At 43.8% G+C, this 22,099-nt stretch overlaps 1 protein-coding gene across 3 annotated transcripts in view; it reads left to right on the top strand.

Moving 5' to 3' along the window:
• Nr6a1 (nuclear receptor subfamily 6 group A member 1) overlaps nucleotides 1-18,561 on the top strand; it is a 64,752-nt gene extending 46,191 nt beyond the window's left edge. Inside the window, exons 5-9 of one of the 3 annotated variants that reach the window (XM_015497601.2) lie at nucleotides 702-926; nucleotides 2,755-3,009; nucleotides 9,829-9,950; nucleotides 11,719-11,871; nucleotides 13,445-18,561. In XM_015497601.2, the coding sequence (XP_015353087.1) occupies nucleotides 702-926; nucleotides 2,755-3,009; nucleotides 9,829-9,950; nucleotides 11,719-11,871; nucleotides 13,445-13,533 (844 nt within the window). In that variant the 3' untranslated portion in view covers nucleotides 13,534-18,561. Of the gene's footprint in view, nucleotides 1-698; nucleotides 927-2,754; nucleotides 3,010-9,828; nucleotides 9,951-11,718; nucleotides 11,872-13,135 lie in introns of all 3 variants that reach the window. The other 2 variants (XM_048813073.1, XM_015497600.2) reach the window with 2 other exon arrangements.
• Nucleotides 18,562-22,099: the final 3,538 nt, after the last annotated feature.

Consider the following 22,099-nt stretch of genomic DNA (forward strand, 5'->3'; position numbering starts at 1 on the left):
CCACATGTAACCAGTAGGTCTGAATTACTGGTTTACAAAGTCTAATTTACCAAAACAGACCACAGTCTACAGGATGTAGTTTGCCAAACTTGATTATAGAATATATGTCTAGGTAAAAGCTAGAGAATTTTTTTAAAAATTAGTTCAGAAAGTGGTGAGATTTCCCCAAGAAAAGGGAAGCCAGGGATGAATATGAAGTCTTCCTCTTCATATTTAATCATAGTTTTTATTCTAGGATTATTCCTTAGTTTGTTCCTTCCTTTGAATAGTTAGGGGGGGGTTTGCCACATGCCATGTTCCTTGCTTGGTACTGGATTTGTTCTGTGGCCTGACAAGTGGTCTATCTATGCCTTCATTTTCCTAGTGGTAAAATAATGCAAACACCCACATTTGTCATCCTAGTCTCTGAGTATCCATTAAAAACTCTTCAGATGTAGCACCTGTACAAAGAATTCATTCAACTAATATATATTCAGTACCTACTCTGCCAGGCACTTGAGTGTCCAATGGTGAACCCACATTTATGTCTCACAGATGGGAGTCTAGGAGACATGCACATAACCATTAATTATGTCCCCTGGCTTGGTGAGACACAGACCTCATGACCAAAGAACATCTAAGCCACTTGCTGACTTGTTTTCTTTGAGTAGGCACTGGACCTGCCTTGGCTTTGCTTGACTTGAAATTTTTTTCTCCAGTAGGTCTGTGGAACTAAACGGATTCATGACATTCAGGGATCAGTACATGGGGATGTCTGTGCCTCCACATTATCAATACATACCACACCTTTTTAGCTATTCTGGCCACTCACCACTTCTGCCCCCACAAGCTCGCAGCCTTGACCCACAGTCATACAGCCTGATTCACCAACTGATGTCAGCTGAGGACCTGGAACCATTGGGCACACCCATGTTGATCGAAGATGGGTAAGTGAGCTCTGTGCTGCTTGACCCTTGGCAATCTCAGTATGTTCCAACAGTGCACCCACTTGCATCCCTGGCTGGTGTACCAGAGGCTTTGAAATGAATGAGGGGTTAATGAGTGATGATTTAAGCATCAGAAGACAAACCTGTACTTATCTTCAAAATCAGTCCTTAAGCATCTTTTCTCATAATAAAGTTGGAGTTACTTTTCTGTCTGTGTGGAATTGGTATGGAAGAGCTTTGTTTCGTCATGGTTAGGTAAACCAGGCCCTAGGACATATCTGAGTGCTTCTGCACAGTAAATTTAGCTATAATTCTGGGGGTAAAAATGTATCATGTGTAGGCTCCTTAACAAGACATTCAAAGCCCTACCTGATTATGGCCTGTCTGCTGCATCCCTTGCCAGCTTACCATGGGTAGCATGTTGCATGTGACCACCTTGGGTGGGCCTAAGTTAATGGAGTAAATCCTCTTAGTCTGCAGTTAGCTTTACTTGAGTAAGTTGTAGTCCAGCCTTCAAACCCATACATTGCTTACCTTTGGGCCTAGAGCATAGGCTGTTTGAGGGTTACCAAGTTTATATCCCCCAAAGAGATCCTGAGGTTTTTCTTAAGTTAGTCTCTAGTTTCAGAAGAGACTCAAATATCTACTATCAAGAAGGTCATACAAATCTTTGTATATCTGAATGTGGGGTATGAGAAAGAGGATATTAAGGGAACTTGAGAGGAAGAAACCCGGGACCCCTGAGTCTATGGCCTCAGAAGCCCCCTTTAGGTCACAGCTGAGAAATGCCATGCTCTTTCCATCCAACTATAAGCCTGAAGAAAGGGCTGAGCAGTCAGGTAAAATGGCTCACGCCTCTAATCCCAGCAGCTCAGGAGGCTTAAGTAGGAGGATCTGAGTTCAAAGCCAGCCTCAGCAATTTAGTGAGGCCGTAAGCATCTCAGTGAGACTCTGTCTCTAAATAAAAAGGGGGGGGGGGCGCTGGGGATGTGGCATGCGTGCGGCCCGAGTTCGATCCTCAGCACCACATACAAAAAAAGATGTTGTGTCCGCCGAAAACTAAAAAATAAATATTAAAAAATTATCTCTCTCTCACTTTTAAAAAAATAAAAAATAAATAAAAAATTTTAAAAGAGGGGTAGGGGTCATTGAGAATGTAGCTCAGTGGTTAAGTGCCTCTAGATTCAATCCCTGGTACCAAAGAAAAGAAAAAGAAAGGGCTGAGCAGTTCTAGTTCCTGAACTCTCACCACCAGAGGGTGCAGTGAGATAGGAAAAGCTTTTGGACTCCTTTTGGCTTTGGCTGTCTTGCCCTAAGGCTCATTTTTGTGCTGGTGCCTGAGTTTGGGTGAGCACCAGATCACCCCACTGAAGTTTACGTTGCTAAAAGTGACTAGGAATTTTCTGAGACATAGAACATTAGAGGACACCAATTTGAAAAATCATCCTTCCTGGGGCAACCCCTCTGAGGGTCCCCTCTTGCCCCTGCAAGAGTCTAATATGAGTTGTATATGTTTCCTTATGCTTGAATAAATTCTACTCCTTTCATTTTGGGGAAAAAATACTATACTCCCTGATAATTGCACAGGTTTCTAAATCTCTTTTCCTCGCAGCAACCTTTTCTCACAAAAACCATTTTTTTGGCCCTGAGCTTCTGGTCTGTCTTGCCCCTTTATAAGAAAATTGAGTTGAATGATACTAGAGATCTCTGTAGTCAAGGGGAAGGGAGAACTGCCAGGGACACTTTGTACCTTTAAGACTATCCTTTCCCTGGGTCCCTATCCTTCCCCTCTGGCTGATGGAAGTGATTTTCCTGTCCCTGCCCCCAGATATGCTGTGACACAGGCAGAGCTGTTTGCCCTGCTCTGCCGCCTGGCCGATGAGCTGCTCTTTAGGCAGATTGCCTGGATCAAGAAGCTGCCTTTCTTCTGCGAGCTCTCAATCAAGGATTACACGTGCCTCTTGAGCTCTACATGGCAGGAGTTGATCCTGCTATCATCCCTCACAGTTTACAGCAAACAGATCTTTGGAGAGCTGGCTGATGTTACTGCCAAGTATTCGCCCTCTGATGAAGAATTACACAGGTGAGGCTGCTGGCTGGGGAGGGAATCCCAAGCAACCAAACCCTTCTCATCCCTGCAGGGTAGGGTTGCCTGGCCCTCCAAAGGATGGCATCCAACCATACAGACCTGAGTTTGAATCCTTATTCTGCCACTGACTAGCTTTGTGGTGTTGACTAAGTCTCTGATCCTCAGATTCTGAATTTATAAAATGGAATGATAACAATACCTCCCCAACAAAGTGGTTGTAAGAGTAAATGTTGTACAGTCAAACTTAGCAAAAGCTATATTGTTATTTTTGTTACGTCTGGATTAGTGAAATAAAATAATATATCTAGGAATAACAGAAATCTAATCTGCCTACAAGGCAAGAGGGGTTCAGAACTGTAGTTTACAATCCAGGAAAGAAACCTAGAGATCACTTTGGTATCTGTTGTATGCCAGGCACTAGGCTACATATTTCATGTTATTATTTTGTTTCCACAGCCTCCAGCATTATAGGTGTCATTGTGCCTGTTTTATAGGCGAGAAAACTGAAGTTCAGAAAGCCCAGACCTTGAGGTGTTTGGTTTTGAATCCAGAGCCTAGATTTGAACTTATAGCCACTTGTTGCAAAGCTTAGACTCTTTCATGGCATCAGGGATGCAATGAGATGTCAAAGCATGAGACTAAGGGCCCAAACTGTTTTCTTGGTCATTTTCTGCCAAAAATTTCATCCCAGATAACTCACATCTTCCTGTCTGCTGCTTCCATGGTCTGTCCTAGCACTTTTTTAGTCACTCACTTTAGAGACTTGGGGACATGGTGACTATATTTTCTGACCTCAAAATCAAGACAAATGATTTGTTGAGACAACTTTTTTGGCTTATTAATTTACTAGTATGAAATATGTTATATAGCTTAATTCACATTCAAATAGACACTTCAATAAATCACTTTATTGGACAGATTAAAATAATGGAAGTCATGGGATCTCATGGCATCCAAATGAAAGAAAAGATGAATGAAAATTGAGAGGGTGGAGGACCAGCCCCATACTTCTCTGCACCTCCCCCAATCATTCACTCATGGCATACAAACAAGGCTGGGGCTTAAGCGGAGAGTCAAGTTCCAAGACCTTCGAGGGCCTTTTGCACAGCTGAGGGAGGGAAGAGTCTGGGTGCTGACCCTCTCCCCTTATTTTCTAATATTTTCTTATTAATGGTGCCTGCTGGCTTCAGGGTGATCTATAAATGACAGAGTGTTGAACTCAACTGACCCTTTATTCTATAAACAGTGCTTTCTAATTTCGCAGATGACCTACACCCTTGTCCAAAGCCTCTTAATTCATCGTTTCCATCAAATTTCTGTCTCTAGCTCCATAACTCTGGGCCGAGGAGATGTTTGTATGGCAGTCAGCCTGCCTCAAGTTTGTCAGTTTGCAGAGCTGGCCCAGGGAGCCCAGCCTCCCTATTTTCCTAGAGTCTACCAGTTCAGCCAGAGGCTGCCTACTGGGCTCAGCTCCCTGTAGAGTGATAGGTTTTCCCAGACCCTTTCTGGATAGGTAGGGATCACAGGCAGTACAGGAGACTCTGACTTGGACCTTCATAAGGTACTTTATCCCACTACAGCCAATCTCTTGAGTCCTAAGACTAAGGCAGGCACCTATTACAGATGAGTTAGTGAGAAAACTTACTTCCTAGAAAAGTTCCTTACTAAGGAGTCTAAAGCTGCACTGTCCAGTATAGTAGCCACTATCCTCCTATGGCTTTTTAAAGTTAATTTAAATTAAAAATCCTGTTTATCATATGCTCGTGTCACATTTCAAGTGCTCAGTAGCCACATGTGGCTAGTGGCTACTACGCTGAATAGTGCAAATATAGTCATTTCCATCATCACAGAAAGTTCTGTTAAGCCGTGCTGACTCTAGAACACATGTTGCTGCTGAGCTTTCAAGGGAGCTCTGAGGATAAGAAATGGATTGTTATTAGACTTCTTACTCTACTATGGAACCCATCAATGGAAGAGTAAGAGTTAACTTCAACGTGTTAGTTCTGACCCATGGCCATTTACTGAGTATGTGTGTATGTTCAGGAAGGGGTGCTGGGGTCACAGATATTGCAGACAAGGTTTCTGACTCTGAGAAACTATATTCTTGGTTTAGAGGTTTGGGAGGCACATAGAAACAGTCTCCAATGCAGGGTCATATTGGAAGAGACCAAGGAGAATATGAAGGACTGTAGAAACACAGATAGGAAAGAGGGCTACTTGTTGAACCAGGGAAGGCTCATCAGAGAAATAGACATTGGAAGGCTGGGGGTGTCCCTCTGGGTAGAGTGTTTGCTTAGCATGTGTGAGGCCCTGGGTTCTAGCCTCAGTACCACAAACAGTAACAATGATAATAGACATTTAAACTGTACCTTGAAGTGCAATATTACTAAGTTGTACAGAAGAGATGGAAGACAGGAGAATAGCACAAAATTCTAGAAGTTATGCAGGGACCCAAAAGCAGTCCTGTGGATTCAGGGCATAAAGAGAATTATGTGAGAGACAGAAAAATGAAGGGATCAGTGACTGAGGAAAAAAAGATATAAACGAGACAGTTCAGAAAGGTGCTCCAATGCCAATCGAAAGAATTTGGGTTTGAATGTGGTTTTACATGAAGGAATCACATAGGTTGTATTTTAGAAAGATTTCTGTGGCCATAAAGCTCAGGGTGGATTGGACAAGATGAGGTAGTTGATTAGGAGGCTATTCCATAGCCAAGTGAAAGAAAACAAGGCCAGGCATACATGGTGGCACAGTGACTTGGGAGGCTGAGGCTGGAGCAAGTTGGAGGCCAGCCTTAGCAACTTAATGAGGCCCTGTTTCAAAAATTAAAAGGTCTGGGTTAGAGCGTCCCTGGGTTCAATCCCAGAACCAAAAAAAAAAAAAAAAAGAAAGAAAGAAAACAAGACCTGGACAAAGCAACAGTGATGTGGGAGTAGAGAGGGCAGCACAAAGCTAAATGATGTCAAGGAGGTAAAATCAGTGAGACTTCTGTGAGTGAGAAAAGTTGGGGATGACTGCTGGGGTTTTGGATTACCTGGGCCCAAGATAAAGGAGCCTGAGAAGAGCAGGACTGGAGATGAAATGCTCTGATTTGGTTTGGTGTCTGTGAATCTAAGGTGCATGTTGGACCAGGTCATAGGATATAGAAGTGTGAGAGCCTCTGGAGTCAGGCTAATCACTGTAAAGCATCCCCTCTCTGCTAGAATCCTAGGATGTAGAGTCTAATTGGCCATAGCTCTTTCCTGCCTGTGTTACTCCCACTCCCCCAGATGGCCTTTGCTTCTTCACAACTTTCGAGTGTGAGTACCTACTGTCAGGAATAGCTATTCCCAGATGATGCATGACCACCCCCTTTCTCTTCTCAAATATCCAATCAAATTTATGGTGCCCATATTCCTTAATCAGACTGTTATCAGAGAGTGAGCTGGATGAATTTGATTTAAAGCAGATTGTAGCACCAGCCAGTGACTGCTCCTGGCCCTAATCAACACTCTTTCACTCCTAGGAGAAGATGCCTTGAGCTAGATGGACTTTAATGGGCACTTCTATCTCTTAAGCACTAGCTCCATTTTGGCCAAATCTCTGGAAAGTTGCCTCTCAGCTTCCCAGGTTGGACCCTATAGAGCTCAGGAAACACAATCTTTTCTTTATGAGGATGATACTAATACTATTAATAATAGTTAACAAATGTAGAGTTTTTTTATTGTGCCAAATTTCATCTTAAGTGCTTTTGATTTGTTATTTGTTGAGTGTTCACAAATTAGTGTTGAGACTGGACTAATACTATATCTGTTATAGAGATGAGGAACATGAGATTAGTGAGAATTCACACCTGAAAAACTAGAAAGAGGTGGAGTTAAGACTCATCTAGATTTGTTGTACCCCCAAAGCCCAGGCTTTTTACCATTACACTATACAAATTTTCATTTTTCCAGAGCCTTCTCAAAAGGTTTGACTTTCTGGACTTTGTCCTGGTGCTGTAATCTGACTTTTCATCTTGGAGTCTGTATGTGGGTGCTGAGACGGCAATTCCTTGAAGCTTGTAGCTGATGACTGCTCCTGGGAAAAGATGCATTTAGATGAATGGCAAAGAGACAACTGGGCTTCTCCGCCCCTTAATGGGATATAACTTATATAGTGTCAGCTGCAATTGCTGACTGAATGGTCCAATGATTTGGGGGATCCTGGTAGGAGTGTTTTCCTTGTCCTAGCATGCTTGTGTGATAGGAACCTAGAAGAAGAATGGGTGTGTTTGTCCAACTTTATGGCTTTGAATGCTGATAATTTGTAGACAGGGAATACAGGGGCGTTAGAACTGTGGAGTGGGCAGATGTGGAGGAGGCATGGCTACAGGAGGAAGCAGGCCCGTGGAACAGAGAACAACTTTGTTTATCTAGTGGTGGGATGTGGGTGTAGAGGAAAGCTTTGCAGTCGAGTTGAGGAGACAGAGTGGGGGCTGTTGGGCTGGCAGCCAGCCCCCCACCACTGCCAGGGGTCCATGATGGTTGCCTGTTGTAGGAAATTTTGAAAAAGGGATGTACTGTCCCAAGGAGAAAAACAGATCTGGTGCATATGCACAGATCAAGCACTTAGAGCTCCTTTGTGTCTCCCAAGTCAGGATTGAGCCAGGAACAGGTTTGGCACTGCTGGCTAGGCTTCTGGCTGATAGCCACACACCTGCAGATTCTGCAGTGCCAGAATGAGTACTTGGGGCAAGAGGTTGCTGATTAAGGGACAGAGCATTATCTTTACTTGCTACACTACTGAGCCACCAGACAGATGCTGCTCTCCTTACCTCACCTCACCTCATCTAATCCCCAACCACCCTTCAACACAGATTCTTAAGGGAATCAAGCCCCCCTCCCCCTTTTTTCCCTCTCAAGAGCATAAGTAGCCAACAAAGTAGTGTCATGAGGAGTGGACTTCACTTCCAGGCACACTGCTTTCTGTGATCTCGGTATCATGGAGACACCAAATGCCCACCCAGGACTGAACCTGACAGAGTTGGGGGTGAGTGGCAAAGCACTGGGAAAGCTTATAAGCTGGGAATTAGAAGGCCCAGGTTTGAACCTGGGCTCCCCCAGCATGCACTTCTCTGTAACTTTGGGGAAATCACCTCTTTTTCTGCTCCCTCATCCCTAACATAGAAGTGATATTATTTATCCCACAGGCTATCATGTGAGAAACAGGGGCATAGTAAAGAACCTCTCTAAACAAAGGGGATTATTATTAATATATATTTTTTTGAGTTATTAGGAGTGGCCAATGAGATCATGTATGTGCAGTAAAGCACCTAGCAGGTAGCACTTGGCAGAATCTTTACCTATCAGCCAGCCTGCAAAAGTATCAATAATGCTGTAGAAGCCATTGGGCCAGATGAGAAAGAAATTGAGTTAGCCATGATATCTCAAATCAGCAAACTAAGAGAAGCTTAGACTGACTGGGAGCCATGCCATGAGGCAGAGGGGTCAAAGCTCCTGATTGCAGCTACCTATTGCTGTGGCTCCCCCTGGTGCTTGAGAATTGCAGGTACCTCTGGCCCCAACCAGTGCCAGAAAAGAAAAAATATCCTACTTGTCCAGGAAGCCAAAACCTTCAAAATTAACACAAAAATAAGTAGATTCCAGAAAGCAAAAGTGTATTCACAAGTGTCCAGAACACTCGGGATACCAAAATAAGCTCCAGTGCCCAGATCTGAATCAAGAAGCAGCCATGAGGTTGAGTATCATCTCTTTGTAACTGAACTACATCTAAGGCATGTGTGGGTGGAACTCTCCTTGGCCCACTGTCCAGCCACCCCTAGATTGATTCTGGCCAGTCCTGACCCCAGTTTTTACAAAGTTCTGCTTCCCTATTAAGCACTTACCTCCTTAGTTTATTGGTATCTCCATTTTTGGTATGAAGCATACCCAGAGCATTAGTCCCTGGGGTGGCCTAGCCTGGGCTTCTTTGCCTAAAACTTAATCTTTTCCCCACGATCTCATTTCTGACCCAAAGAAGGGAGCATGGCCAGCTTTGAGCCCTTTCTGTTAGGATATACTGTTGGAAAAACCAAGGCCTCAGGGGATTAGCCAGGTTCCAAGTTCTAATTCTGCCACCAGCTAGCTGTGTGCTGGTGAACCAGTCCCTTCCCTTGTCTGAACTTCAGTTTTCTCATCTGCACAACAATAATGACTATGTCAGCTAGCTCAAAAAGTTGAAAGAATTAAATGAGAAAATGCACAGAAAGTGCCCAGCACAGAGGTTAGCATGGCATGGAGACTCAGATGTTTTCTTCCCACCCTGGCTGAAGTCAGGTATGCCAACAAAATTTTTCATTGTGCTTAACCTCAACCCTGCTTGAAACAGTGAACCTAAACAAATAAAATTGGCAGTTTTTTCAGCATTGTGGCAGAGGCTCGCATAGAGTCACCATGGCAGCTGCCATTGGTATTGGAGGCTGCATCTCAACAAAAGCAGTATCTCAGTATTGTCCTATCTCTCCACTTTACATCCTAAACCTCCTTTGGCCCTTGGTACCCAAAACCAGCAAGTATTATTATTTTGCAGAGGAAAACCTCAAAGCTTAGACAGGGTCAAATGACTGTCCCAGGGGTGTGTGATGGAGCTGGATTTGAACCTAGATTTGATTGACTCTGCCTGACCTTGGGAATAGCAGCTGGCATGAGAGACCTGTGGATTCCATTTCCCCCAAGCTTATCCTCTTTGCTATTGTAGATACCTTAAGGAGCAAGCTGTAGGAGCCCTCTGTCTGCTTTTTCTGGCCTCCACTGATATCAGAGCCTGTGGGTAAACCCTATGTCTGTTCCCCAGATTTAGTGATGAAGGGATGGAAGTGATTGAGCGGCTCATCTATCTGTATCACAAGTTCCATCAGCTAAAGGTTAGCAATGAGGAATACGCGTGCATGAAAGCAATTAACTTTCTAAACCAAGGTAAGTAGCTGGGAGAGAGGCAGTGGGATTTCCCCCCCTCCCCCACCCGTGAGCATTTAACCTCTGTTTCACTCCCTCCCCTTCCTTCAGGACTGTCACAGAAGCTCTCATACCATGTGGCTACCGATTTTAAAGGCCTGCACTCCCCCTTGTCATCATCCTACCCCTTTACAGTGCAAGGAATGCTTTGTATTTTCTCTTGAAATCTAAATGCCACAATCTCTATAACTCACAGAGGAAGGGAGAGGATTCACTTTGTTTAGTCAGTTTTAATGCATTTAAACACAGACACCAAGGACAGTACATGCGTCATTTAAAATATGTGCTAGTTTACCAGCGACTAAAGAAGAGCAGAGTGACTGATGAAACTACTGGAGATAAGGCCTCTGTGACAGGCTGGCAGTGGTTCTGATACCTCTTCAGGGAAGAGTAGTGATGCACAAAAACTCAGCACATGCATATCAAGCATGGTTTTAAATTAAAAGAGTGGATGTGATTTACGTGGAGCATTACCTGCAATGTGGCACTTGGTAGCTGCTGGTAACCAGCATATAAAGGAGAATTTGTGTTCTTTTATCCAAAGTAAAATAAGTGCTCTGCTCCCAGAGTGGAATTGGGTGATTTTGGTGCCTGTGGCACTGAAAGTGCTCTCTTCCTGTGCTGTTTCCCAGCTTAGATAGAGACTCTTGATTTCCTCCTCATTGTTCAGTCTCCCCCTCATGCTGGCCAGACCTCCTTCTGCGGCTTCTGCACCATTCATGCATGTATTTGGTGCTCTGCATGCCTCCCGTAGGCCAAACCCTGTGCTGAGCATTAAAGGCATCGACAAACATTAGACCCCCAGGTTCCTCCAGAAACATGCACTCTACTGGCACTTGACACATAAATTGTGCCTCAAATGGGGGAAATCAGTAGCAGCTTCTTGGGGGAGGAGAAATTTGAGGTGGGCCTCAAAGGCTGGGTAGGGTAAGGTTTATATAGAAAATATTAATACATATTCTATATATAATATGTATTAATATATTCTCTGTATTAATATTATATATGACATATAATTAATATTAATATTAATGTTATATATCATGTATAATTAATAATTACATTACATATAATATTAATATAGAGAATCTATAAATACATAATAGTCTACATATAGAATATATATTAAAATATTCTATATATAGAATATTACATATATTCTATGTATATTCTTTATATATAGAAAAAGGATTTTATGTGTGTTGATAGATTAGATAGGAAGGAAGGATGGACAGACAATAGCCCAGGTAGAATAGTGAGAGAGACATTAGAGATCTCATGCATGTGTTTGTGTGTGTGTGTGTGTGTGTGTGTCTGTCTGTGTGTGTTACATACACCAACATATAGGTATCCCCAAGATTGGCTCCAAAGATGAGAAAATTCAGAGATATCATGAAGGATAAATTTGAAAAATTTCAAATTTATGTTCATCATTCATGATGCCTGTTTTGTAGTACACCCTGTGCTGGGAGCTGAATATGAAGTTGAGAAAGACACAGCCTAGCCCTCAAAAGATTCAATCTAGTACTATTCTTTATGTTATTTTTTACTTCTCTTCCCTTATCCAGAACTTATTTCCTCCATATCAAAAAGGGAAAAGAGCCCCTGTTGTGACAGTGTTTAATAATTTTTAATTGAGGGATGTACATATTAAAGAAGCTATTATTTTTCCTCATTAGAAAACCCTTCCCATTCCTCGTGTGTGTGTTTTGTTTTGTTTTTTCTACAGATATCAGGGGTCTGACCAGTGCTTCACAGCTGGAACAATTGAACAAGCGATATTGGTACATTTGCCAGGATTTCACTGAATATAAATATACACATCAGCCAAACCGCTTTCCTGATCTCATGATGTGTTTACCCGAGATTCGATACATTGCAGGTAATGTTCTAGGTCCTGGGCCCCCAACCCTTCCTTGCGTGTCTTAGCTTGTGTAGGATACAAGATTATAAGTGTTTTCTGAATGCTTATTCCAGGCTCATTACAACCTGTGTAAAAGAGTTACTACCCTTGCTCTCAGAAAAATTCTGTTGTAGTAAGAAGTTTTTGTCTTCTTTGTAGAGAAGCTCTCATTTCAGGAGCTCCTATGATGTGCAAGGTACCTATGGCCTTATGACCATTTAAATTTAGAACAATTTCTGCAAGGTTGATTTGGTATGGTCCTTCTGTGGATAGGAAAACATGCTTGGAGTATTGGAGTATCTTAAATTAACTTCATTTCCCAAATTGTTTATTTTAAGAGAGTAAATTTTATGAGAATTATATCTCAGTTTAAAAACAAAAAAACAAACAAGAAAAAACCTTATGTCATAGGATTACCTATGGGCTTTCCAGGGTCATTTAAAGTGGTGTCTTTAAAATTCTGTTTGCAAAGGAATTTTGTGTATTGGGATATGTGTTTGTGTGTGGTCTTGACCCCCACTCCACTTCTTGACATTTAATAGGTCCACTTCCATGCATAATCTTGGCTTTTTTGTTGTTGTTGCTTTAATTCATTTAGTAAGGGTTCATATTTCTAGCTGTCCAGCATGTACTGAGGAGCAGCTTAAAAATGTGATCTCTAGATTGTGATTATTCCTACAAAATTCAGCAGTACAGTTTTTGAAGGAAAAAACTTCAGTCTGTCAAAGGAGGATTTTTTATTTGTTTCCTACTTTTTGGGTCACAGAGCAATGTAGCAGATATAAGCTGGACCTGGCAGCATTTAAAAAATGGACATAGTTATCTCAGCTAGGAAGCTTTAAAAAAATGTCAGTGTTTGGGTTGCACCTTCAGACTTTTTGGTTTAATTGGTATGGGGTGGAACCTGGGTATCAGTGTTATTTAAATGCTCCCCAGGTGACCTGGGTTACTGTCTGGAAGAAGAACCACAGGCTTAATTTACCTTAGTTTACAGAGTATATTAGCATGCTAAACGCTCTAAGAAGCCCTGCAATAAAAAACCTGTAAAATTCTTTTAACCCCAAATTTCTCAAGGTTCTTTGCCCCTACAATCCCTCTCCTTTCTCCTCTGTACTTTTAGTAACCTATTTGCTATTCTGAAAAGCATTATTTTGTAGAATAACTAGATTCTACAAGGGAAAAAAGAAAAAGGGATAGGTACTTTAGCTGAAAGAGGGCTAGATAGGACCACCTTTCGTTTCAGATTCTTCATGTATAAAATGAGAATGGAAAGTGTTTATTACACAGAAATATGGTGAAATTAAATGAGATAATGCATTTAACACCTAGCACAGTAAGTATTCCCTGGGCAGAATGATTATGAGTCTTCTGAGGGCACCAAAATGAGTCGATAGCAGAGTGGTTCTCTGCATCTGGCCTTTGCCATACTACTGGCACTTCCCTTGCCCATCACTCACTCAGGTGATATTCCCCCTTCAGCTGCCCAAGAGAAGGCAGGTGCCCTCTTCTACTAGTGGCCATTGCTAACTCCTCTTCTCCTACCTTTCCCCAGGAAAGATGGTGAATGTACCCCTGGAACAGCTGCCCCTCCTCTTTAAGGTGGTGCTGCACTCCTGCAAGACAAGTGTGGTCAAGGAATGACCTGTTCCCTGCACCAGCCACAGCGCCTTGGATAGGCAGGACAGGCTCCAGAGGAAAGAGCCAGAGAGACCAACATGGAGGCTGTGCAGCTGTTGTTTCTATTGCAGGAAGAGTTTTTTGTTTGTTTGTCTGTTATTTTAACCTCATTTTTCTATATATTTATTTCACGACAGAGTTGAATGTATGGCCTTCAACATGATGCACATGCTTTTGTGTGAATGCAGCAGATGCATTTCCTTGCAGTTTACAGAATGTGAAGATGTTTAATGTTACAGTGTTGTCCTTGTATAGAGATAGTTCTTTTGTATTTTGAGGGAGAGGGCAGGGTGGCTGAGATGACTATGTCCATAGTGTTGACGAAGACGACTACCTCAATGGAAATGGGGGTGTGACCATCCCTACTTTTTCCACATTTTCTCACAGACTTATACATTTGTCTGTCAGAGAGCAAACTGCCTTTTTCTAGCCACAGACTTGTCAGGTAAAGAGTGCACCAAAGTGGTGCTGGGAGAAGTACTTATTGAGGTGGGTGAGATGCAGGAGATGAGGATTAAGCCATCTCATTTCTTTGAAAAATATGAAAGTTGAGAGTAGGCACAGTGACCAAATCTAAAGCAGATGTCTTCCCACCCAAGAAGTCCTGAGGGCAGAAGACTGTCTGTCCTTACATCCTGCTGCCCCCTCCCATCACTATCAAGTTTCTGCCACTGTCAACTTTTCATCCAGGCAAAGTCCCAGCAATAAGTCAATCCATAGGACTTGCCTACCAGCTCCCTTGGGGCTTACAGCTACCTAATTTCCTTATGTGGATCTGCTAAGGCCTGTCTTCCTCAATCTCCTTCCCTCTCCCATATAAATTTGACTTCCTGTCAGCCCGTTGAAAAGCTGACTGAGCAGAATGGCAGGTTTTCAATACTGATGCCCACTACTCATTTTTTATTATTATTGTCTTCAAAGGATAGTGGGATAAAGGCCAGGCTGCTGAATGAATAAATACTCCTTCTTTGGAATCCCCTGTTCCTCTCTCCACCCTACCCTACCCTCATGACTGAATCAAAAAAGTATAGTCTCTTTTTTAAATAATGGAAAGGATCATTCACCTATCTGCTGATCAGAAATTTTTGCTCCTAAGTTTTATTCCAAGTTCTCTTAATCTCCCCAAAGTGAGGCCAAATTTTCCCAGTGTCCCAGAACAAAAAGCCCAGAGTAGCCCCGCTTACCCCTTAGGTTGCCTGCTGACCAGGGCTTGAAGGGCTGGAGCCAAAAGCATCTGGAATGAAAGGGGTGGGGCCCTACACTACCTCATGTTTCTAAGGGTCTGGCTGCTACCTCAGCAGATATGGCCTAGACCCCTTTTATTTTGCTACCTGCCCTACCTAATTCCAGGACATTTTTCTTGCCTCTTTTAACTTTTGGGCAGACATCATGTCTGTCTTGGAGCTCCTTCAGGAGTTTTTCCCTTCTCTGCCTTAATACAGTGGCTGCTCCTGCCCACAACCAGGCACCTTCTTTTATAGCTAGTGCATCCTTGGGTGGGCTTGAGGGGCCCATAGGACCTCCTTCTGCCTTCCGTTTGATCAAAGGCTGTTGCTCTCCCCCAACTCAGCCTAGTAAACCTACCCAGGGGGCTGTGACATCTTGTGCATACTGAGTTGTCTGGGTTTGATTGTAATATTTTCTTTCTGACAAAATATTACGGGTATCAACAGAGTGATGATTTTATCCTTTGATGGATCTAAAATTCAGAGCATTATTTCTCAGTTCTATTTCCCTAACTGCTCTGAGAAAGAAAGAAAAGACATATCCCTCAGGAAAAGCTTCAACTAGCATATTTTTCATATAGCAATGGGAAGATTTGTGTGTGTTGTGTTTGTTTCTGTTTTTTTTTTTTTTTGTAAGTTCACAGTATTTTTCTTGTTTTCCTGAATTCTTTATTTAACCAACTAGACCATATTCTTTGGCTACAGGTCAGATTCCGGGCTGCCTTCCTCAAGATGAGGAGACACATATCAGAGACCCTTCTCTAAGACAGCTCCTGTGTGCAGCATCTTTCATGGCTTAGACCTCCATCTGTCAGATTATTATTTTTTAAATTGCTGTTAAAATTAAGCATTTTACCTATTCTGTTGGGTGTCAAAGGAAATTGCTCTTTGATGAGGCAAGAACATCTCTCTCCAATAATGTAGTATTAAACAGAGCAAGTTGTTAATTTGTGGAGTGGGGGAAAGGTTCTGCAAGTTGCCATTGTATAAATCCATTTTTACAAATGTTTGCAGCAGATTCCACAGAACAAAGAGCCCATTCATTGCCGAGAGCCCTGCAGAATCTCTGAGCCAAGTGGCTGTGTGTTCCGAGCCGGAGCCTGACCTGTGGCCCGCCTTTAATGTCTTCTGCACCCAGTCCTTTTATGACGTGGGCTTCTTCTAAACAGGGTAAAGTGAATGTGTTGCATTGCAAACTCAGGTATTATGAGGAGAAGGTAGGAGTGTAGCTAGCTGTGGAGACATTAGGTCAGCCACTAGATGTATTTGTGAATTTGGTTTGAAGGACACAGAGAAAGGTTGGAGGGGGAGGTTTGGTATGTTTGTTTTTTGCCTTTCTTCCCATAATGTTTGGTTAACAGGCAGCCTTTTTGCTAGTGGAAGAAGAAAAAAGTTGTACATGCTGTCTCTGATTCCTCTGTCTTCTGTCCTCTCTCTGATCCCAGCCACCAAATCACTCATTTTGAGTGAGAATTTTCCCGCCATAAAAATGTGACCCAGAAAGCTGTGTGGAAAGGAGAATCCCACCTCCTTGCACTGTGTGGAAACATGCAAGCTTTTTCCTTCTTTTCCTTTTGAACATTTTCTTGACCCAAAACAAAAGTTTGGAATTTTAGAGCTTCATCTGTAATTCATGCTGTCCAGCTCCCTTTGCAGATTTTTGGAGTTCTTTGCAAAGTTTAGTGGTCTTTCCCTTAATCTGGAGAATTCCCCCAAACCTGTCTAAAAGCACTCCACCTGGTTTAGAGGGCTCCCCACCCTGTGCACAGCCCACAAGTGAGGTGGGCAGGCCTCCAGGGATAGAGGGAAACAGGCAGGAACCTCCCTATTCTGATACCCAGAACCTTAGCAGGGATGGGGGAACTTAGGGATCTCCATGGCATCACTGGAAGTCATCCATTCCACACCAGCCTGCTTCTGACCTTCCCCCACTTATCAGGGGAGTGTGTGCCTGCCATGGGCAGCATCACCAGATCCTTAAAACTCTGGCCTTTCTGGGTTGGCTGCCTTGCTTTGCTATACCCATTCTCCATAATTGTTTATTCTTGATTTCCTGGGAAATGGAGAGATGGAGATAGACAACCTGGTATGGGAAATATCTAAGCCATGACCAAGGTTGGCCAGAATAAAGGGACCCTGGTCTGCCAACAGGAAGTTGAGCTGTGATTCCAAGTCTTTAGTTTTGGGCCTCTGATCTATGTGTTTTATCCTTGTTGCTTTTTAAATTTTTGCAATTGTTTTAAGAAATCCAGTCTTTCAGATCATCTCTTTTTTTAAACTTGAAATTTTTCTTTATTAACTTTTTTAAAGTTTAAAAAAAAAACTGAATTAAAAAAAAACAAAAACACTACTCTTACCCCCCCACACACCTGGATCCACAAGGGTACCCCCACACTCCCTTCTGCCTCCACAGTTGATCATTCTCCCTTTTTCCTCAGCTGGAAGCATCTATGTCCAGCATCTATGAAATGATGTTTTATCTGTGTCTCAGGATGAGAAACGGCAATCATCCCACCAGGTGCTGGAAACTGGTGAGCCTTGAGGCAAGGGTTTCTAGGGCCATAGCTCAGGGATGTGTATTTAATTACAGGGTCCCCAGAAACCCCTGTCTTGGCTGCCACAAGCAACATCTTCTCTTCTGGGCTTGGGATCCAGGCCTGGACTGTTTTCTCAGAGGCAGGGGCCCCCAGAGAGCCTGCTGAGTGTGAGCAAGCTGGGGCTTCCTCTTTGGCCAGGCCTGGCCTACCTTGAGACTTGAAGATTTCTGACTGTCCTGCGACATGAGCCACAATGGCCCTGCCTTTACCAGCAAATAAACCTGGCCCCTTTGTTTAGACCTCCCTCTTCCAGGCCTGCAGCTCTCAGAAGTCAGCTGTAGGCTTGAGAGGGAGCTAGGAGGAAAGCCAGAGCCTGCTCCAAGCCTAAGAAAAATGTCATGATCCTAATGGACACTAGTCCTCCAAATCCTGGAGCCAGCCCTTGCCGGCCAAAGGATCCTCTTTGTCCTTTGATGACCATTGTTTTCTTTGCTGAATGTCTTATAATAGGTGATAATATTGTTGACCAAATTTCCATGGAAAAAAAAAAAAAAGAAAAACTACCTCTTGTGACATCCTGGTCGATTCCTCTCAGAGGAATCCTGTGGGAAAAGAATATTGTCGCTGTTTACATGTTTCTATCGGGGAAAAAAAACCCCGCCTGCCCTGGAGTATTGGTGTTTTTGTCTGTGTTGCCATCCCAGGCCTGTGATAGGGGCTGTGGCTGCATTGTAATGTCTGGGCTGTGTCTGGGGAGTCCTTCCCACCTGCCCGGCTAGGGCCAAGCCACCCCTTGAAGAGGCCTCCATCTCTTTCTTAGGCTCCAAGGCATAGGGAGCATCACCTCCCACAAACACCACCTTCAGGGGCTCTGATGGCACCTGCATCATGAGCCTAACCCAGGCAACCTACCCTGGAACCACTTCCACCTGCAGTCCTGTGTAGGAATCGAGTAAATGGGATGTCTCTGAGCCCTTGTTCCCAAAGGGCCGGCCAAGGGCTGCCTGCCAGCTTGGCTCCATCAACCCTGCATGACCAAATGATAGTTGGCGGGCTCTGCAGGCTATTCAGGCCCTCTGCTACCTCCCACACTTGCCTGCTGGCAAGGGATGGGCCCTGTTCTGTGAATTGACTACCTGTGGAAATGTGACCAATTAGTGTGAAATGCATGTTTAGCAAGTGTTAGGTACTGTATTTGAACCAATAAATGTGAATCCTTCTGCACATGGCATCTGTCTAAGAAGCTTGTTTGGGGCTCTGGGGAGGGATGGTGGGTGCCCTGAGGTGAGGACTCAGGCCTTCAGACCTGGTTCTCCTGCTTATGCCAATATCCACCCCATTGCTACTGCCAAGAGCCCATCAGAGGATGCTGTCAGAATTGCTTGAACCAGTGGACCTGTACAGACGGATGAATCTGCTATGTGCCAGGCACTGCCTTAGGACCTTGCACAAACCTAAGCCTCCTTGAACTCTTATTTTATAAATGAAGAAACTCAGATTGAGAATGGTGAAGGGACTCAACTAAGGTCACCTATCCAGAAAATGGCACAACTGGAGAAACCAAGTCTAGTGGAAGAAGCATATGGAATTTTGAGGCACAGTGAAAAAAGGATTGTAATTCAGGACCTATGTGGGGTAGAAAGGGCACAGAGAAATAGTGACTTATTCTACTGGGAAGTCTCAGGAAGGGTTTCCCAGGTAAGTATTGTTGAAGGAAGCCCCCAAAGCAAGTCACTAGGCACAGAGAGGAAAATAGACCAGGTAGAGAGATCAGCAGCATGTTCAAAGGCCAAGTTGTGAATCAGACATGAAGTATTCAGGTATAGCAAGGGACTGCCACGGCAGAAGTGGGGTGGGGGCTTAGCTGGGGCTGCAGAAGCAGCAGTCAGCCTAGAGTGCCACACAAAGGAATTTGAATCTTCTGGGTCTTTGGAAAGAGCCACATCTCAGTGACAGACAGTAATGTGCTGGTTGTGTGGCCTGCCTCGTGTGTTGTTGTGTCCTAGCAAATGAATACCTGTCTTTCCAGAAAATGGGTGAGGTCTCTTTCTTGGTTTTGGAACTGGGGATTGAACCTGTGGGGGTGGGGGAGACTCTAACACTGAACTATACCCCCAGCCCCTTTTATATTGAAACCGGCTCCTGCTAAGTCATCCTGGCTGGCCTCAAAATTGTGATCCTCCCGCATCACTGGGATTATAGGCATGTGCCATAGTAGACAAAGATTCTTGTTAGCGTTTCAAGAGCTGAGCAAATGGTGGCTCTGAGAGGTCAAGGGACACTGCCAGAGTCTCACAGGAAGTATCAGAATCAGGCCTTGAGCCTAGATCTCTACAACTCAAAAGCCTAGCTGTTCCTTGAGCCTGCTCAGAGTTTGGGTTGAGGGCTTTGTGGAGACAGGTGAGAGGAAGGAAGGGTCTGGGGGGATGAAGACTAAGGAGAGTCTTATCAAAGTTCATCAAATCCTCTGTGTGAACTGGGGCCTGCCAGCTGCCTTCCATGCCTTGGCTGCAGCACAAGAGACCAGAGAGCCCTTGAGGCTTGAAAGAGGTGGTTTCAAACAAAGGAACTGCTCCAGAAGGAGTTAATGGGCTGTCTTCTCTGCCCACAAACTAAACAGACACAGAGGTGCAAGGAGGAGAAGGAGCCCTGACTGCTGCCTAGTGAGAATAGGTCCTTTAGCTGGTGCCTCACTGGCATGGTCTCATGAAGTCCTCAGGATACTTAAGGAGGCAGAGGTCTTAGCCTCACTTTACTCTGAAGCAAACTCAGGCTTAAGAAAGATAAGCCATTTGCCTAAAATGACACATGACACATGGGCAGAATTCTCTTTTTGAATACAGGTCGATCTGATACCAAAGTTACAACTACTTCCTCCCTGCTCCGCCTTAGCAGTTAAATAGTGCTGAATATGAATGTCTGGAGTTTGTAACAAAGCTCAGGAATGGCCTTTGGTTGAACTTTTTGCTATTTAAAAAAAAAAAAAAAACTCCATTAAACCATTAAAGAATTAATTCTGTGAAAAGTGTCTTGTCCCCAACACCCCAAATACAGGTTGAACACTGCAGACACTAAGTCTTATGATTTCTCAGAATGTAGACATCCCCTGAGGTGGCCCGGTTGACAAAGAACAAGTTCTGTTGCCAAAAATGTAGGCTATGCTGTTCTCTATTTTCTTCCCAGTAATTCCCAACTGTCCTTGGCATATTAAAGGCTCTGAGAAGTCCTACTAGAAGAAAATTTTGTTTAGCACAGGTACTGCCAAAAGTATGTGAGCATTAGACATTTTCCTCCCGTTGAAATTCAGTTGAGACAGTGTTCCATGGAATAAAATTTAGGACGCTGCTCCACATTTAAAAATTGCTACTTAGGTAACACTGAGCTTTTGGTTTTCTGGAGTGCTAGGCAATAATCTGGAAATAAATAGTAGTAAAGCAGGGCTGGGGTGTGGCTCAAGTGACAGTGGTTCTTAGCATGCTGAGGCTCTGGGTTCCATCTCCAGCACCAAAATAATAAGTAATGAAGATAGAGCAAGGCACTGTGACAATGTTTTATGTGGATTAGATTAGTAATTCTCCAAAGCAACTTGACAAGGTTGATGCTGTAATGATCCCAATTTACGGAAAAGAAAACTGAGGCCCAAAGCACAGTGATTTGCCTAAGGTTACATAATTAGTGAGACCTCAGGAGTGACTCAAAACCAGCACTGATTGAGTATGTGCTTCCTTTTAGCAGAATCTGCGCTGAGAGCTTTCTAGGCAAATGCAGCTGCGTAACCAAAGAAATGGAATGCTGACTGCTCTCTGTTGGTTGTATTAGAATCTGAAACCAAAACCCCCAGAAACAATGGCAGGAGAAGGTGTTAGGAGTAGGTTGGGACTGGCTCCATGGAGTCCTTCCCAAGGATCATTTCCCTTGGGCAGTGGATAAGACAGTGGCACATCAACCAGGGGTCTTGCTAAAATTCTTGTTCTTTTTCTATTTTTTTGTTTTTGTTTTTGTTTTTGTTTCCTGGTACCAAGGATTGAACTCCGCTACTTCCAGCTCTTTCCTTTAACAGTCATTAGTGACCTTGACTTGGATACCTCTCTGATCCTCATTTTCCCTGTCAATAAATAGAGGTGATAGTGCCTGTGGTAAAGGGGTTTAAGGAAGATTGAGGCTGGCTCAAAGTTGGGGCTCAATAAAGTCAATACATAAAAAAGTTGCAGCCCTACACCTCAATCATGGAAGCCCAGCAGCACCAGGAGCCACTCCTCTGGTTTGACCTGGCTGCCCATCAGGGTTTTAGGTCTACAGTAGTGATCAGCCTCTCAGCCTGTGGCAAAAGTGCCCAACTGCCAGACCCAGGGCTCTTGGAGTCTTGTTCCCTTGGCAACAAGTCTCACCATGGAGACCACAGCCCCATCCTTGCCCTCCTTGCAAGCTCCCTCTCTACTAACCATCCCTGTTCAAAGCCCAGGCCTACGAGCAGCATAGGTATTCAAGAGTGCTTTAATGAAGCACTCCTGTAGGGTGAGGAGTTCGAGGCACAGCCAACAGGAGCAGCAACGGAACCCCCCTGTTCTGAGTGTCCACTTTGTGCCTGGAACGGTCCTGAGGCATCTACTCCATGGTCTCCTTTTGGTTAAAGCTAGGCACTCATTCTGTTTAACATAAGCAGAAACCCAGGCTCAGGAGGCAGCAAGGACCATATCAAAGTCTTCAAGCTATTCATTCTCGGAATTTAAACTTGAATCCAGAGCTTCTGACTCAGGAATCTGTGTT

Source organism: Marmota marmota, unplaced genomic scaffold, assembly GCF_001458135.2.
Source record: "Marmota marmota marmota unplaced genomic scaffold, marMar, whole genome shotgun sequence".
Lineage (NCBI taxonomy): Eukaryota > Metazoa > Chordata > Mammalia > Rodentia > Sciuridae > Marmota > Marmota marmota.